The sequence below is a fragment of the Catharus ustulatus genome, chromosome 3 (genome assembly GCF_009819885.2).
Source record: "Catharus ustulatus isolate bCatUst1 chromosome 3, bCatUst1.pri.v2, whole genome shotgun sequence".
In the NCBI taxonomy this organism is placed as follows: Eukaryota; Metazoa; Chordata; class Aves; order Passeriformes; family Turdidae; genus Catharus; species Catharus ustulatus.
In genome coordinates, this window is record NC_046223.1 from 63535175 (window position 1) to 63548452 (window position 13278).

The 13278-nt window shown below is 43.7% G+C and overlaps 1 protein-coding gene across 4 annotated transcripts; it reads right to left on the reverse strand.

The window, feature by feature from the left end:
- Window positions 1-832: 832 nt before the first annotated feature.
- RNF146 (ring finger protein 146) lies at window positions 833-11487 on the reverse strand. Of its 4 annotated transcripts, none has more exons than XM_033054421.1 (3): window positions 11211-11487; window positions 6147-6303; window positions 833-2615 (listed from the first exon to the last, which is right to left on the reverse strand). In XM_033054421.1, exon 3 carries the CDS (start codon window positions 2612-2614, stop codon window positions 1556-1558), a length of 1059 nt encoding a protein of 352 aa, XP_032910312.1. In that variant the 5' UTR covers window position 2615; window positions 6147-6303; window positions 11211-11487; the 3' UTR covers window positions 833-1555. The 4 variants fall into 4 exon arrangements, with proteins under 4 accessions (XP_032910312.1, XP_032910309.1, XP_032910313.1 ...); XM_033054418.1 differs by having other exon boundaries at window positions 11414-11478; XM_033054422.1 differs by lacking the exon at window positions 11211-11487 and adding an exon at window positions 10902-10923.
- Window positions 11488-13278: the final 1791 nt, after the last annotated feature.

Sequence of the window (13278 nt, forward strand, 5' to 3'; positions counted from 1 at the left end):
TCTCATCTGCCCTTTTCTGACCCACTGATCTCATCTGTAGGCAGAGGAGGGGTGGGGCAAAGATCAGACATATCCTCACAGTAAGAACAACATTATAGAAGTTTAGATGTACCATTTTTAAAAGTCAGCCCTTTTAATTCCCTTCAAATGGTTGTTTACTTAGAGCAACTTCTGTGTTAAGATCAGTAGTATCTATGTATCAGCTATGGTCCCTTTCTATTCTGAGTTACATATACTAAGAATTGGAGTTTAATTAGCTTTTTTTTAAAGACTGAGTCCAGAATCAACTGTTGTTTCTCAATCTGAAAAAAAATGTAAAAGAACTGCCAGAGAGATAAAAGACAAGCTGTGTTTCTCAAGATCTAGCTTCTAACATTCAGTGGTCAATAGAAATGCAGCTCCTACAGTGCTAATACCAGCACAAAACTATCCTCTCTGTGCTGCCACCAGTTTTGCTATGAACAGATGAACAGCATTATAGTCCTTAATATCCATGTCCTTTGTTGTAGGGTCAACTTTGGTAACTTACACTCTTTTATTTCAATATTTCTGCTATTAAAATAAGGCTATGTGTGATACTTCTGGCTGCCAACAGTGAAGTGAGTTAATCAGCTCTTCAGATGTCTGTGTGAGTATTAAGCTCACAACTCATGATTTTTCAATAAAAGATGATACTCCTACAGCACTGTGTTCTGAGACAGTCAGGGATGCAAGAACGGCAGGATGCCACTCAGAACTAGTCCTCCCTTTTGGTAAACATAGGAAGTTGTTTTATGATGTTTTATTTCTTTGAAATTCCTTCAGTGAAAGTCAATTAAACGGGAAACATAGCTGAGATTGTTACTGATAAAATGTAGTTTTATTAAATTATAAATTCTGTAACAAAAACAAGACAGATCAAGAAAGATCTCAAAAAACAAAACTACAAGGACTAGATGGCAAAGCCAGTGAAAAAGCCATGGAGAGAGTGTAAAGGTAAGGATTTGCAACACAAGTTAACAGCATTTTTACATTTCCATTGAAAGAAGGTAAATGATTGCTCTTGTCTAGTAAAAACACATTTTAACTCCAAACTCACATCTATTTTCTCACATTAAATTAAGCATCCTGCTCACACCCAACACCTTGCCCGATTCCACATAGCTTTAGTGTTCTTTTCGTACATCAATCCATGCAGAAAGTAGTAAGACACTTAATGCAACAGTCAGATAATGAAGACAATTCAAGTTGTACAGTAGATATACATTGGCCAAAAAGGGATAGAGTATCTTCAAGGGGAAAATGCTACAAAATAAACACAAGACATTTTCAAGGAAACTGGGCATTGCTAAACAGCTTTCAAACCATTAACAGGACAACCCAGTTTCCTAGAGTTAGAGTCTTCCAGCTGAGACATGTTAAGAGACTTAAGTTAAAACAGGCCAAATCTGTTTTCCCCCCTTCACCCCACCCTCCCACCAAACACACTGCTAGGTTTGAGTGCAATGCCAATGTGGACAGAAAATTTACAGAAAATTACAACTGAGTATTTTTTTTTTTTTGCATGGCTCTAGATTTAAACTTCAGTGACTGTGCACTGTCCATCTGGCCTTCTAGATCTTGCACTTGTGTTTGCCATCCCACCCCCTCCCCCTGGTCTATCTGCTCCTGCCTGGCTTGCACCAGCATTCAAGTGTCTCTGCTGACCAGAGGACAGGTGTTGCTGAAGGTGGGCAGACACATCCTCACTGTCACTGCTGGCATCTGATTCGGTCTCCTCAACAGAGGTGTCAGGGGCTGGCACCCTACCGGAAGATGATGATTCATGGTCTTCTTCTCCCTCTCCCCTGTGACTCCTTTCAGCCATACTGTCTCCATTTATTTGCAAGTGGGCAAAAGAGTTCTCTAGAGAATTGCTTGCGTCAGGTGATGGCGTTGAAGGGCTCACAAGCTGACCATCTAGTGCTGGTAAGGGCCTCACAGAAATGGATGCTAGAGGCTGCACAGCTGCAGCCCCTGGAGTCAGTGTGCTGTCCGCACCGTCAGCAGAGCTTTCTCGTGTCAGGTTGACAGTGTTGGTGTCACAGTCCAGCCTCAGCCCAGCCACTCCCTTCTTTGGTATATCTATTATGTCCCGTTTTATTTTTCTGCGACGTCCATGCTCATTTCTCCTATACTGAACCATATTTTCAAGGTCTGCTACGTATAAAAACCCAGCAATTAGCATTTCAGTGCTCTTTTTACCCTTAGAAAAGGCATCTTCCAGCTCTCTGCTGGTACGTTCATCATACTGCCACCAGCCATTTCTACCTTCATAGTACCAAGCATATTCTCCATTGCCTCTGCTTGCTGCTTTCAGTTCTTCAGGTGACAGTAGGGTTGGCTTGTCAAGAAAATCCTCGGGAATCTCCTGCCGGCACAGTGCACATCGTTTCCCAAGCCAGGAAGCTCCCTTAACACACAGATAGCAGAAAACATGTTTACAGGGCAGACTTACTGGATGGACACAGGTTTGCAGACAGATAGCACATTCAGGAACTTGCAGGGAAGGAGCTGCATTGGTACATGACTCATTTGTCTTCCTATTTGTGGGAAGCATGTTGATCGAATGATCTACTTCACCACAGCCAGCCATCCTGCAGAGAATCAAAGAAACTTAAATCAGTTTATTACATCAACTTAAACTAGCACCTCGCATCACATTGCACCTCAACATCCACACAATGAGATGTTTACTTCAAACTAAGGTAAGTTACTGTTTCCTGAGGTGACAGACTACATTGAGTACTGGAAGATTTCTTTTGCTGATCACTAACCTTTTATCTGTTTAATTTTCAACATGCTAACATACCAAGTTAGAAAACAAATTTTGGAATTTCCTCTGTTCATTCCCTGAGTAGAACTGATTATTGAACCTTCAGCCAACAGTTACTTTGGTGCTTCCTCAGGAAATTGAAAGAAATGATGGTTCTTTCCTCAAGGGGTAAATTGAACTTTAACAATCTCTCTTCAGACTACAGGTTATCATTTGTTTGATTAAGGGACTGCCTGAACAATATCTCAGATTAGGTTTACACACTAGAAAATATGCCTGACAGCAGCACCTAGCTGAAGAATTCCCCCACTCTGTTTCTTAGGTCCCATACACCATGGTACACGACCCTCAAACGGAGCTCGGAGCAACCACAGGGCTGCACAAAGAACCAGATTTGAAAACTGAGGTGGCTTTTTCAAAAGATACCTTGGACTCCTTTTTCTTAAACATCAAGTGAACTCCCTGATACATGCAAGTGCCTCTTGAAAAAAATCACTGCCGACAAGCAGAAGCAGCAGTGTATTGCAGAAAATACACAACTCTGACTTGACTGGCTTGTGAAGTCATTGCCTTTACTTTCTCTGGCTGTATCTTATTTCTGTTATTAAAGATGATTTTGTAACTGCAAGAGAATGGGGAATGCAAAACTGCATCACTTTGGCATAGTGTAGGATTTAAGTAGTTGAAAAATTCTAGTCTAAATATGCAAATGCCTTCTCAACTACATTTTTGCCGTGGCAATCTTTCACGGTCCATTTCGTGGTAATTTTCCTTTTATTTATTAACAGTCAAAACCAAATACCAGATACCAAATGACAGAGGAGAATGGGCTTTGGGGAATGAGGCCTAAAAAGGTCCCTTTTTTTTTAATTTAAAGTCCCCAAGAAACTTCAAGACTGATATTCAACAAAAGAGCTTTTTGGTGAAAGTAGTCTTTGTTGTATGGGCAGCTAGGAATAGTTCATGCAAAACTATCACAAGTGTGTGGGCCAAAAGGGACCCTTAGAGGTCACTTAGTCCAATCTCCTGCTCCACATGGCACCAACACCAATACTAGATTAGACCAAAGCTGTGGCTTTGTCTAGCTGAGTTTTTCTGAAACCTACAAGGATGGAAATAACCACAGGTTCTCTGGACAGCGTGTTCTAACAAAATGTGTTACCTCAGGAGAAAACGCCCAGTATTGCTGTAAAAGCTTCCACTGTTTTAAAAATCTTATACATATATGCTGGTATTAAAAAAAAATATATATGCTTCAGTATCTATATTTATCTTTACAATTATATATCATGTGATGTTTACTTAAAATACTTTTCTCTATGCTGTCTGTTCCCTTCTATCACTAAAATTTCCTCTTCAAAGACCAATGGCTCTTTAATCCCTTTTTTATCAAATATTTCTTTAAAAACGCTACAGCTCAAACATTTTTTCCTGAAGTAGCATAAAATTGTATCCACCTATGTTTCAGTTTCATATCTGAATTTATTTTTCTGAGATTAATCACCGATCTGCATAACAGTTCTTAAATCAGCATGCCAGATACGGACACAGCATTACCTACAGGCTGGCAACTGTGATTTTACTGCACAGCACACATCTGTGAGATCCACTCTAACAATGCTGTGAACAAGTTGCTTTTTGGAAGCCTCACACTTCTGAGGCTGTATTTTGTGACAGATTCTTATGGCAAATGTAGGGGTTTATACCAAGAAACTTATTAAAAAAGGGGGAGAAGAAAGTCTATTGAGATTTCAGAATACCCACAAACGCAACCCATCATTTCATAATTTATTAATTTAACCATAGCTGAGATTAAGGATCTTAACTTTCAAGTGCCCTGAAAATGAGATAGTACAATGTAAAAGAAAATTTTAAAAAAGCACAGCAGCAAAGACTTTTACTTCCATGCTACAGTTTTACAAAAGGATGAAAGGATGCTTCTCTCTGAATATACTTTATAAAATTATCCTTTTCAGACTCAAAGATTAAAACAACTTGTAGGTAAGTAACTTATATAGAAGTTACCTATCATAATTAAGGTTTTGGAGGTGATTAAAATGCAATGCAGGGATTAAAAAGGCAATGCACTTTGACAAACCAAACTGTGATACCGTGAGCTAAACTAAAGAGAGTTTACCTTGAGGAAAACTAAAAGAAGAACTAAAAGTTCTCACCTGTTCAATGAAAGCAAAAAATGCTAACATTTGAACTGTGCTCAATAGGTCACCCATTACTTTGAGGGCTCTTTGATTCCTTACTAGATCAAGATAATAATGCAGGATATGAAAAGGAGTAAATGCTTTTTCTTGAAATTCCTATTTTATTTTTAATGACTCTAAAGAAAATGTTATGTGTAAAATGAATAGAACTGGAGGAGCAAACCCTTATCTCTAGAAGTGCTACCCACAAACATAAAACTCTGATACGATAAGCACAACTGCAGTTGCATGTGCTCAGAATGCAGGACAATAACGCACTTGAAGATTTATATCCACTACACTGATGCTGTCTCACTTTTAGTATTTAAATCATGATGCTAATTAATCTTATTTTTTTTTAATTTATCTTTTTAATACCAAATTGAGGTCACAAGAGTTCGTTTATAAGCTGGTAGGAGGATGTACATGTAGGTTTTTACTGAAGAAGTAATCCTTCAGAACCAAGGACAAACATCTTGGAGTGCTATTCTTCTATGTTATGGCTGTGGAAACACTTCCACTACAACTTCATGGTATTAAGAATTAAACAAAACTGACCACATAGTATTTTTCCTGCAATTAAAAGTAATATTTTATAACAAGGTTCAGTCAAAACAGGCTTTATATCAGAACTGTTAGGAAAGCTCTATTTTTGGGAGGATTGGGTTCCCTTTAAGACACTCTTGACATCATGGAAAATCATATTCTTGACTACTGACTACTTGACTAAAAATTAACTGAACTCAAAGAATAAAAATAAATTTAAGTATTTAGATCCTCAATTCAGGTATAAATAAGGGAACAATAAGAACCTGAACTTTAACATAATTACATTTTAACATAAATACAGCCTAAAACCCATTGAGACAGAATTAGTCCAAAATCTTGTGAGATCCCACCTCTTGTGGTTTTTATTTTTAATATTAAACAATACAGATAATTTCTAAGCTATGGGGCCTTCATCAATACAAGAAGTATGGAAGAAGTGATGTGTAATAACTACATGAAAAGATCCCAGGCCTTCTTGGACTCTAATGGAAGAAAATGTAAATTCACACAAAACCACTTCAAATTCCAGATCAAATTATAAGTGCAACTAAACAGTCCATCAAGGAGCTGACATGGTTAAGCTCATTAACAAAACAACAGCTTACTTTTTCTGAATAATTTCTACTGAAGCATGCTACAAGACTGAAATGTCCTCTCTTCAGACGTCTCCAGCTAGGACAGCAGGTCCTCCTTCCGAAGGCTGGCTCATTCCTGGCTTGTCCTGCTCAGTGGTACATTACAGCGTTTCAGCTTCTCTGCAAACTAACAGAAAGCAAATAATATCACTTTACAAGGTTTTCCAGAGGTACAAGCAAGCAAAGCACAATGCCACGGTTTCTGAAAGGAATTTACTATGCTTTTATTTACTTGATGCATGGTATTTTCAATACAACTATCAGCGGACTTCTGTTTCATTTTTTGTAACCATCAATTTTGATCCACAGGTTTTATTTTGATGTCTGGCTTAAACAAATCATCTTTTTAAAGCATAATAAAAGGCAATTATTTTTGACTATAGTAAATTAATTGCTCATTTCCATACGGTGACCTCACAAAAGGAGTAACACAAAAGGAGAAGCAAGACCAAAGCTGGGAGCATGTTATATATAAACCTCATACTAGCTTATGAACAAACTCTGTGACCTACATTTGATACTTACCAAGGTAAACAAACAAACAACAACAAAAAATAATTAGGATCTTCCTCTATTTCCTTAAAATGTTTTGATAGGCTCCAAGGTTCAACAATAGAAAGAGTGCATATGAAAAAGAGGACAAGGATGCAACTCAGCCTCCACACCTCAGAGGTAACAGACTCTTCTCTTCAGGCTAGCAGATAATGTTAGTCACAATATATTTTGGTGAATGCCACCAACCAGAATCTGAGTCAAGTAATTTCACAAATAGGTAATAATTACTAAGTGCCTAACAAATACCTAAAAAGTTCCTGCAGCAGGAATCTGCAAACTCAGAAAGGGAAGGGAGACCATCACTCTTGCATTCTCACAACCTAAACAGTAAGGTCTTGACCTAAGAGAACCACCTTCAGCAAATCCTCTGCAAAAAACCTGATGAGCCACAGAATCGCCTCTTCCTTCTGGTCTGTAGCTTTCTGAATGATTCGCAAACATCTTGAACTACAGTTTCCAGTTGCTGCAAAACATTATATATAGGAATTATTTGAAGCAGACCTAAGAATGTCATCTCTTTGATTTCAATTTGTTCAAGGAAAGAACATTTCAGCATATATACAGTGCAAAGCAGACATGTAACAGTTGAGTAAAGTCAAGGAGTGACAAGTCCCTGAAAGAACATGGAGCTTTATAGTCTTATGTGCTACAGTCCTTCATCAAATGATCATTTATCATTAATAATATCAGAGTGTTCAGATTACTTCAGTGTATGAAGCATTACTTAAATGTTATTTTCTTTATAGCTAAGCTCTATGTAACATTCTGTATAGCTATTTTTAGAATGAGCTCCAAAGGAAAAATGCAAAAATTAACAAGCCTATCCACACCTTTTCTCTCCTCATAATTCTAGCAGCTTTCCTTTTTTCACACATCAATCTGAAAGCAAGAGCAGCAATCGCGTTAGAATTGTGGCTCTACTAACGCACTGAGACAAGATACTATGTTTTCTATGATCAAAGAGACAGCTGCAACAAGCTTGATGCTCTGGGTGTGGTATTCAGTCCTTCATCTTGGGAGCTGGCTTTCTGCTACTTCAATAGGTATCACCTGAAGCCTTTTATCTACTCCCTCTCATAATCCACTGCTAGAGGTAGCATATCATAAAACCAAATACTATGTGGAGATGACAGAAAAAGGCTGGGTCAGTTCTGGGAGATTTCTTAGGAAATAAAAATGCATACACATATTCAAGATATGTAATTATACCTAGAAGAATTCAAGAAAGGCATAATTACAGGATTGTGATAAGGCAACTTTCCAACTGCTGCAAAGCTCTTGAAAAGAAGTAGTTCACACACTGATATCAGGTAACCTCTACACTTCATAACATTGCTACTTATTTAATAAGCCAGTCCTAAAAATTCTACTGAACAGTCTGACAAACACTTGTGGTTACACACATGCTCCTTCTTGGATGATGACTCCTCCTTTGAAGTCACCTGTGTTCTCTACTTAGCAATTAATTTTCTCTTTTTCCTGTAGTACGAGGAGTTACGCTATCTGCAGTGACCTGCAAGTAACCCTTCCTAAACCACTGCATTCTATCACATACCGATTTTGAAACTTTGAAGATGCAACAAACAGAAGGACAATGTCACTGATCAAGACTATCCCCACCCAAACTGAGGCTCAGCCAGCATGGGACTGTTCTCTTTGTCCCCTTGAAAGTCTCTCAGAATGCTTACTGGGAGAAGCCATGTCTACTTCTTCCATGCTTTAAGAAGTGGTGGACTTCCTACCTAACTCCCAAAATGACTTCAGGTTCTCCTTAAGAACAATGTTAAGTTTCTACTCAGCCAAGATGGAATGAAACCATTTCTTCTTAGTTCAGTCAACTGTGCTTGTTAAATTATGAGACCCAGTAAATGATCAGGCCCAGCACAATTTTTCCACCCTTATGCCTTTGGGGAAAAAAACCAGCAACAATTACAAAAACCCCCAACTAACAATCCACCCAAACCAAAACCAGAAGCATATACATTTAGGAAGCCAGCCTCTATATATTGATAAAGAGTTACCTACAGTCTTAAGCTTCCTCTAAGTAAAATCCTAGCTTTTTAAAAAGCACACATGTGCAACACTGGTGAATTCAACAAACACCAGCCAAAGACTATTCCTACTTCAAACAACAAATCTGGGAATACTGCAACTCCATACAGATCGTTTTAAAATAGCTATCACAAATTCATCATTCCCCCCTTGAAAATGCTGCAGAGTTACAGTATTAATTCACAAGAGTAAATGCTCTTCTGTAATTAAATACTTGGATTTTTTTTCCATCAAGCTCCTTAATTTGTAACTGAATGGGGGGGGTTGGAAGGGAAAGAGATCCCCTTCCCCACAAGTAACCATGAGCCAGTGTGGGAAGAAGGTGGCTGTTTATTTAATAGGAAAAATCACTCCTCAGTCTGAGGTCTGCTACTGTCAATACACTACCAGCTCAAGGTACTGAGTCTTATCAGATATGTTTAAACTGTCCCTGGCACTGGATAGCACAACAGATAAATAACCTCACTGTTTCCTGTGCTTGCCTACTTTTTCTTAAACTTAGAATATTCTCAGGAATTGCTGATTATGATGAGGCTTCAAGTTGCCTGTCATTCCTTATCGTTGGCTATTGCACATTAGTAAACCCTCAATATTTATATGTACACTTGGATCTGAATCACAGAAGAATAGTCAAGTGCAGAACAACTAGCCATTTCAGTATTAAAATGCTACATATACTGAAAATTAGGCTGTTCCCCACGCTACAACTGATCAGGTCTGATATTGAATCTTGAGTATATATCCTATTTCAATCTATTTAACAAAGAAAAATGTCAATTTCTCACTCAAAAGCAAAAAATGAAGTAGAAACTGGTTCATCTTAAATTACCAATACTTCAGAAACTCAAGTAAGTACAGGGACATCTCTTTGTGTGTGTGTGTATATGTATGTATGTATGTATATATATATATATAGACTTGATTAACATACACAGAATAGAGGGAAAAAAAATCAATTTCAATATGAGTTCTCAGGGACTCAGTATTCAATAGGCTATAAAAGTACTGCAGTTCCAGCTCTTTAAATAAATGACAATTCAATTACATCTAAATTGTTGCAATACATTGCAATATATTTTGAAGGAAACAAGAACAAACTTTTTCTTTCACTCACTAGAGATTTTGTATTATAGCAATTTAAACAACTGGCACTTCAATACACTTGTAAAGAAACTACCGTATTAACCACACAAGACTGTAAAGCAAAAACATTCATTATTTAAGATTTATTCAAAATTATCAGATGAAGATTCAGATTTCACCATACTATTTCACCAATACTATTACATGCTGTAATTTTTGGTGCTGCATTTATAGAGATGCTTCAGAATCTATTTTTAAGTAGCCCACCGTCCAGAGGCAGCAGCTAACAAAGCCAAGAAGGATTGGATTTTTAGTATTACAAACCTGACAGAAGCAAAACGTTTTAAAGCCCTGCTCCCTACCCCTCCTTGTAATTGTTAATATATAACTGCATATTACACATCAGTAATAAAACCTACAGCATTTCTCGGGCATATCACTGAAAAGCTGCACTAAGATTAAAATCCTCACAGTTTCAGTTTAACTATTTCACCATTCCGATCGTCTTGTTCGTACAAAAACCTCATATTTAGATAATATATTACAACAATTTTTCAGTGGCGGCAACAGGTACCGCGCCAAAAGCAGGAGGACCCGTTTGCACATTTCACATTTCAACATTCCGAAGGGATGCAATGCAAACACTTGGGCCGAGGCCGTCAAGCACAAAGAAACAAAAGCACTTCCATCAGGAACACTTAGTTACTTCTGTCTGGGTGCCCCGCGCTACGCCCCGTGCCCGCCCGTGCCGCTCCGCTCACGCCGAGGCCGGCCGGGCACGGCGGGGACATCGCAGGGGCGAAGCCGCACATCCGAGCGCTGCACATCGCCCTGGGAATTACAGCGCTGCGCCGCCTCGGACAGGGGATTCCGCCACGCGTGACGCCGCCACGGCTAATGCTCCTGACCTATTTTACTGCCCAGCACAACGAAACCCCCGACTCACAGAACCACAGAATCCATGCGGCTGGAAAAGACCTCCGGGACCATCGAGCCCAGCCCAAGTCCGGACCCGGTCCGGCTCCCTGCGCGCACCTCGCTCCGCACCGGCGTCGGGGCTCCGCCTCCCGCAGGGACCCGGCTCCGCGGAAGGGGGCCTGGCCAGCCCGGCAGGCTTTGCCGGCGGTGCCGGCTCTCCCCCCCAGCCTCTCCGCGCGGGGCCCGGGAAGGGCTCCCGGCAGGGCTCCGCCGCCGCGGCCCCGGCACGTGACCCCGCGGGCGGGGCGGCGGAGGGCGACACTCCCCACCCTCCCAAAACAATACCGGGCAGGGCTCTGCCCTCCGGGCGGCCGCCCCTCGCTCGGCTCAGCCCAGCTCAGCCGGCCTTTTCTTCAGGGCACTCACCCGCGCGGGGAGGCCGCGGCGCCCGCTCCAGTTCGGTCCACACCCCGCCGGCGGCGGAGGGGCGAGGGGAGGCAGCGCCGCCCCAGCCCCGGGCGGCCGCGCAGGGGGCGCTGTCGGAGCGGCCTTTGGTGGCCGAGGCCACTGCCACCGCCTCTCCCCGACCGCTCCAGCTCGGGCCCGCCCGCGGCGGCACGGGGACTCACCCGCCGGGCCGGGCCGGCCCGCGCCACTCGGCTCGGCTCAGCTCCGCTCGGCCCCGCTCCGCCCGCCGCCACCTGCCGCTCCCTCCGGCCCCGCCGCCGGGACCGCGGGACGCGCCGACGTCACGCGCGGGCCGGGGCGGCCGAACGCGCCACTGTGACGCCGCCGCGGCGGGGGCGGGGCCGCGCGCGTGCTGCCGCGGGGAGGCCCCGCCCCGGCCCGCGCCGGTGTCATGGCGGTGTCATGGCGGTCCCGCTCGGCTCGGGCGGCGCCGGGGCTGAGGGGAGGGGGAAGAGCCCGGCGGCCCCGGCCCCGGCCCCGCCGGGTGCCCTGCGGGGGAACCTGCCAGACGCTTGGGAGGGCCCCGCCGCACAGCTGGGGGTCCCTTTCCCGGCCCCCCTGTCCAGGACGTGCCGCCTTGTGGCTGGCTGACCCTGGATGGACGCCAGGTGCCCTCTAAAGCCGCCCTGGCACTGCCCTCCGCAGCTTGCCGAGGAGGGGCAATGTAACGACCGGCTCGCAGGTCGAGATCGGGACAGGACGAAATCGCTCACCGATGTGCAAAAGAATCTTGACTGGGGAAATTAATTTAGTTCCAGTCAAATCAGAACAGGATCTTGACAAATAAACCCAAGTCTAAAAACACCGTCCTTGCCCTCCTTTGTTTCCAGGCTGATATTTAGCTTCCAACTCCTGACTTTTGGGGCGCAGTCCTTCAGGAAGAGCCTGCTCCAGCGGGTGCCCCCTCAGGGTCACAAGTCCTGCCAGCAAACCTGCTCTGCTGTGGGCTCCTCTCTCCATGGGCCGACAGCTCCTGCCAGGAGCCTGCTCCATCACAGGCTCCCCACAGGGTCACAGCCTCCTTTGGGCACCCCCTGCTCTGCCCTGGGGTGTTCCATGGGCTGCGGGTGGATCTCTGCTCCCCATGGACCTCCATGGGCTGCGGGTGGATCTCTGCTCCCCATGGACCTCCCTGGGCTGCGGGTGGATCTCTGATCCTCATGGACCTCCCTGGGCTGCAGGTGGCTCTCTGCTCCCCATGGACCTCCCTGGGCTGTGGGTGGATCTCTGCTCCCCATGGACCTCCCTGGGCTGCGGGTGGATCTCTGCTCCCCATGGACCTCCCTGGGCTGTGGGTGGATCTCTGCTCCCCATGGACCTCCCTGGGCTGCAGGGGCACAGCTGCCTTGCCACGTTCTGTACAAGGGGCTGCAGGGGAATCTCTGCTCCAGAGCCTGGAGCATCTCCTCCTCCTCCTTCACTCACCTTGGGGTCTGTAGAGTTGTTGCTCTCACTCTCATTCCATTCTTCAGCTGAAGTTGTGCAGTTTTTTTCCCCTTCCTAAATCTGTTATCCCAGAGGCACTACCTCTGCCATTGACAGGCCAGCAGTGGTCTGTCTTGGAGCTATCGGGCATTGGCTCTATCAAAGGAGCTTTTTGGGAGCTTCTCACTGTAGCCCCCTCCCCAAGCCCCTGTCACTACCAAAACCTTGCCACACAAACCAAATACACTAGAGATGGAACGTGGAAGGTGGGAGCCTCAGTGTGTGTATTCCCTGGAGCTTTCTGACCAGAAAAAGCAGACAGGCATGCTTTCTTGAGATTTGTTGTTCAAGTGGTGGCAATGCTGGGGAAGATGAACTTGCACAGCTCTGTCATACCTGATTAATGTGTAGGTAGGTTGCAGTTGCCCTTGTTCCCCATGATGAGGCCGGACAGTGGATTCAGCAGGAGGCACGAACAGTTGGCTTTTCTGGAGCATATTCTGCAGCTCAGGGAACCTGCAGCTCATTTTTTGCCTGAAAATTTAGGGGGCTTGCTTTAGTCAGGCATGTGCCTCCTGCTGATGTGCATTGCCCAGCCATG

Coding starts and splice junctions, on each gene's coding strand:
- RNF146 (XM_033054421.1), bottom strand. CDS start 2,614: ATGGCTGGCTGTGGTGAAGTAGATCATTCGATCAACATGCTTCCCACA.